Raw genomic sequence first — 4,768 nt, forward strand, 5'->3', positions numbered from 1 at the left:
AGCCATTATAATGTTTAACAGTTCAGTGGCAAATGTTTGACCAATTCAAATTAGAGGTCTTAAACATTTAGACTCAGTATAATGTTTAACCATTGAGGGGCAAATGTCTGAACCATTCAGACATTTGTTCACGAAACAAACAGTCTGAACCAGTAAGAGGTTTGAACCATTAAGAGCCCAATTGAAAGGTAAACAAACAGCCCCTCATTTACTCTTGTACAACTTGTAATGATTTCTATATAAAGGATTACCGCATAAGTTATTTGCTGCAAACAAAACACAAGTTGTGTGAAAATGGGTTCAAACGAGGAGCACTATGTTTACGCAATGCAACTAGTTAGCTCCTGAACATTGACCTTGGTGTTGATGAATGTAATAAAACTCAAGGTCCTAGAGGCTATAGCCGAGGCAGGACCGGATGCCAGACTCACGGCTCATGAGATTGTGTCTCGTTTAAAGATCTCTAACCAAGACGCCCCAGACATGGTTGACCGAATGCTTCGTTTGCTTGCAAGTTATTCAATAGTCACTTGCACCAAAGGGGTCCATGAATCAAGGCCGGTTCGAGTGTATGGACTCACACCCATTGCCAAATACTTCATCCCGGATGAGGACGAAGCATCCGTAGGTACGTTGTTGGAGCTTGGTCAAGACAAGGTTTTGATTGATGATTGGTAAGTTCATTCAACCATGTAACATTTTGTAAAAATAATTTTAAAGTTTTGGTCCAATATTTTCCAAATACAATGAGTTCATGTTTTCTTTAAGAACTAGGACAGAACATTCATAATTTATTGTTGTAAATACTTTTTCTTAGGGTTGTAAATGAACTGAACGAACACGAACAAAATTTCTTGTTCGTGTTTGTTTGTTTAATAAACGAATGGACACAAGCCAACTTCCCATCAAACGGTTCATGAACTGTTTGCTGAACGTTTGGTTTGTTTGCAGCCCTCCTTTTTTTATTAGAAAACAATGCTTAATTAATTATAACTAGTTGAATATGACACTTTTTATGTGCTTTTTTCTAATGTTATATCCATGGTTGTAAAAGTCCCGCCTAGGCTCCGAGTACTCGCTACAAGGTAGGCTGCCAAGGCACGAGTACTGTTCTCCCAGGCCAATTACTCCCCAAGTAATCTCCGCCTAAGCCGAGTACTTCCCGAGTACTCCCGAATCCGACTAGGGAGCGCCTAGCGACTTTTGCAACCATGGTTATATCTATATTTTTTGGGGTAAATTACTTTTTGAGTCCCTGTGTTTTATGGGTTTTAACTAGTTGAGTCCAAAAGCAAAAAGTTTAACGACCTGAGTCCCCATAAGCATTTTCTTTAACCATTTGAGTCCAAATTTCTAATTCCATCCACCAAGCTTGTTAACTACAAGGGTAATTTGGTAATTTGTTAACACAGTGATTACCCTAAAAAAATATAAAAGTATTTCACTATTTCACATAATTCACACACTGCATTTTCTCTCTGTTTCTTCCTCACTCTCTACACATCCTGTCACTACCACCCTCTACCACAAGCCCACCACCGCACAACTATCCCCACCGCACCACCATCATAACCACCATCATCCTCACCACCGCACCACCATCCCCACCACTATCACCACCATCGTTCCCACCACTGCACCACCATCCCCACCAAAATCATTGTCTAGATCCGACATAAAATACACAGAACTCTCTGAACCCATCATGGATCGAGTCAATTTCAGAACCTACTAGGTGTGAATCCAGGAGATATCACGTTACTGATCGCAGCCTTCAACGATGACAGTAAACTTTGAAATTAATTAGAATTAAATTGTGAAATAGGTACATGATTTGAGGCTATTAACTTTGACAACAACTAAGCAATAAACCTAAAAAACCTATAAGTCAAAATTCCTAACAGAGTGACTACTTAACAACAGTATGATCAACTGATATTATCCGAAATTGAAAACAAGAAACATTATAATAAACTAAAATATGACATATATGGAAATAAAAACAAACAATTTGAAGGACATACAGTAAGTGCGGCGGCGCAGAGGCGGAATCGAAGGGGTTAGGGTTTTGCAAAATGCGATTGTACGGTAGGACTGAATTGTTCTAGCAAGATGACGGATTGACGCCATGAAAAGTTGCCGATCTCGTTGTAATTTGGAGTGTTACTCGGTCGTGTTGAGGAACAATGACCCGCAACCATGAACAACCTGCAACTCCGCAACTTCTAGAATTTGTTGGACTTCGTTGACTGTGTAGTGGTGGTGGTGACGGTGGAGGTGCAGTGGCGACGGTTGTGTTGATGGTGGAGGTGTGGTGGAGGGATGAAGGTGATTTAGGTTTAGAGAGACGGAATGGAAGATGAAGAAATGCAGATCAGTTTAGAGAGAAAGATAAGAGAGAGAGAGAGAGAGAGAGAAAACTAAAAATAAATTAGTTTTCTATTTATTTTTTAATTATAGGGGTAATTTGGTCATTTAACAAATACTTAACCAAAAAATTCTAACAGTGTTAGAAATTTGGACTCAAATGGTTAAGGAAAATGTTTATAGGGACTCAGGTCGTTAAACTTTTTGCTTTTGGACTCAACTAGTTAAAACCTATAAAACACAGAGACTCAAAAAGTAATTAACCCTATTTTTTAATATCGAACAAGGATTAAACTTAAAGATTCAGTAATTGAAGGAGGCGTTCCATTTGAAAGAAATAATGGAGCAACCACATTTGAATTTGGGGCCTTAGATGCAAGGTTTGACAATGCATTCAACAATGCCATGTTGAATCATACTACTATTGTGATGAAGAGAATTCTTGAGTGCTACAACGGTTTTGATGGTCTTAAACGTGTGGTCGACGTCGGAGGTGGTCTAGGCGGCACTATCAACATGATTGTATCGAAACATCCCACCATTAAGGGGATTAATTTTGATTTGCCACATGTGACTCGACTTGCACCTTTGTATCCGGGTATGTCATTTCTTACTCTGGTAGAGAAAAAATCTCATTTAGTCTCTGTGCTTTGTTGAAATTTCACTTATAGTCCCCACCTTTCTAAAATTACACATATAGTCTCCATCTTTTGCACACTCGTTATTAGGATAGTCCCTAACGTAGATGGGGTTAGTTTTTGGTGTTAAGTGGGTGTGAAATGACAAAAATTCCCTTACTTGATAAATAACAATTAAATATTTTTGTTTTATTGTTTTAATGGTTAATTAAGTAAGGGTATTTTTGTCAATTCACACCCACTTGACACCAAAAACTAACCCTATCTACGTTAGGGGCTATCTGAGAAACGAGTGTGCAAAAGGTGGAGACTATAGGTGTAACTTTAGACAAGTGAAAACTATATGTGAAATTTCAACAAAGCAGAGGGACTTTCCGGGAGTTTTTCTAATTTGGTATAAAAGTAAACACTATCTTGTCTTATAAGTATATATTCTGTAAAATATAAATGTAGGTGTAGAACATGTTGGAGGGGATATGTTTCAAAAAGTACCGCAAGGGGATGCCATTTTCATGAAAGTAATTTCACTCAAACTTATACTGCAACTTTATAGTAGGCTAAACGGTTAGACTGCTCGGTGTGGAGAAGGGTAGTCCTCAAAGGATGTTTCGCCACATAGGTGTACACGTGCGGGTGTGAGGATGGGCCTAAAGGGGATGGACCTAGGGTGTGAAGGATGGACCTAAATGTATATATGTGTATGTATGTATCAAGGGCGGACCTAAGCCCAACACAAGGTGGGCGGGCGCACCCCGGGGGAAAAATTAGTGCTAAATTCCGTCGAAAATCCCGTCCGCACCCCTTGGAATTTTTCGTTCGCACCCCTTGGAATTTTTCGACCGCACCCATGAAATTTTTCGTCCGCACCCCTTAGGGTAAAAAGTGTTATCAATTTATATTTTAAATTTTTTTAGTAAACTCTTATTTAAAAAAAAAATATTACCTAAATTATATAACTTTTAATATCTAACTAACTAAACCCAAATACCCATAACTTTACCCACTTATAATTCCTAACTAGCTATCCCGCTAAGTCTTAGCCCATATTGCCGACGCCTTCATAAACTTGCCGCAACCTTTGCATCTTGCCATCTCGTGGCTATCGGACATTAAACATAAATCAAAGTTTTTCCATATTGCCGGGTTCCTTTTTGTTTCCAAAACCACAACTACTTCCTCGTTGCATGTCATATCTCTAATCTCTTAGCTTTGAAACTATGAATTTGGTAGAGCTTTGAAAGTATGAAAATATAAATTTGAAACATTGATTTAAATAAATAACCGGTTATAATACGACAACCGGTTCCACTAGTTCCGAATTCCAAAATCTTGATTTGAATATTGATTTGACTGGACATGAATAGAGCATCCGGTTCCATGCATTATTGTCGGCTTTTTCTACACATATAGGATAGAACCGGTTCCGACCCGAACCCGGTTTCATAATACCCGTAACCGGGTACAACAGGTTCTAGTTTTTTGGGCAAATACCAGGGTATGACCCGGAACCGTGTTTGAGAGGAACCGGGTACTGTCAACTTTGAGAGGAACCGGATACGGGTAGGAACCGGGTCCGGGTATTAAAAATACCCGATTATGCCCATCTCTAGTATAGACTACAGAGCACCTCTAAGTTTCTGGCTATACCAAATCAAAGGAGTTTAAAACATCTGTTAGAACAAAAGATACGGGGTAAAAAAGAGTTAATTACTGTTTTCGTTACTGTGGTTTGTCAAAAATCATTATTTCAGTCCATTAGTTTA

At 38.8% G+C, this 4,768-nt stretch overlaps 1 protein-coding gene across 1 annotated transcript; it reads left to right on the plus strand.

Moving 5' to 3' along the window:
- Nucleotides 1-294: 294 nt before the first annotated feature.
- LOC110910237 (caffeic acid 3-O-methyltransferase) lies at nt 295-3,611 on the plus strand. The gene is given in 3 exon segments (XM_022154931.2): nt 295-674; nt 2,655-2,965; nt 3,459-3,611. Coding segments are annotated over 3 exon segments (807 nt in total). The 3' UTR covers nt 3,575-3,611.
- The last annotated feature ends 1,157 nt before the right edge of the window (nt 3,612-4,768 follow it).

The sequence above is a fragment of the Helianthus annuus genome, chromosome 15 (assembly GCF_002127325.2).
Source record: "Helianthus annuus cultivar XRQ/B chromosome 15, HanXRQr2.0-SUNRISE, whole genome shotgun sequence".
NCBI lineage: Eukaryota > Viridiplantae > Streptophyta > Magnoliopsida > Asterales > Asteraceae > Helianthus > Helianthus annuus.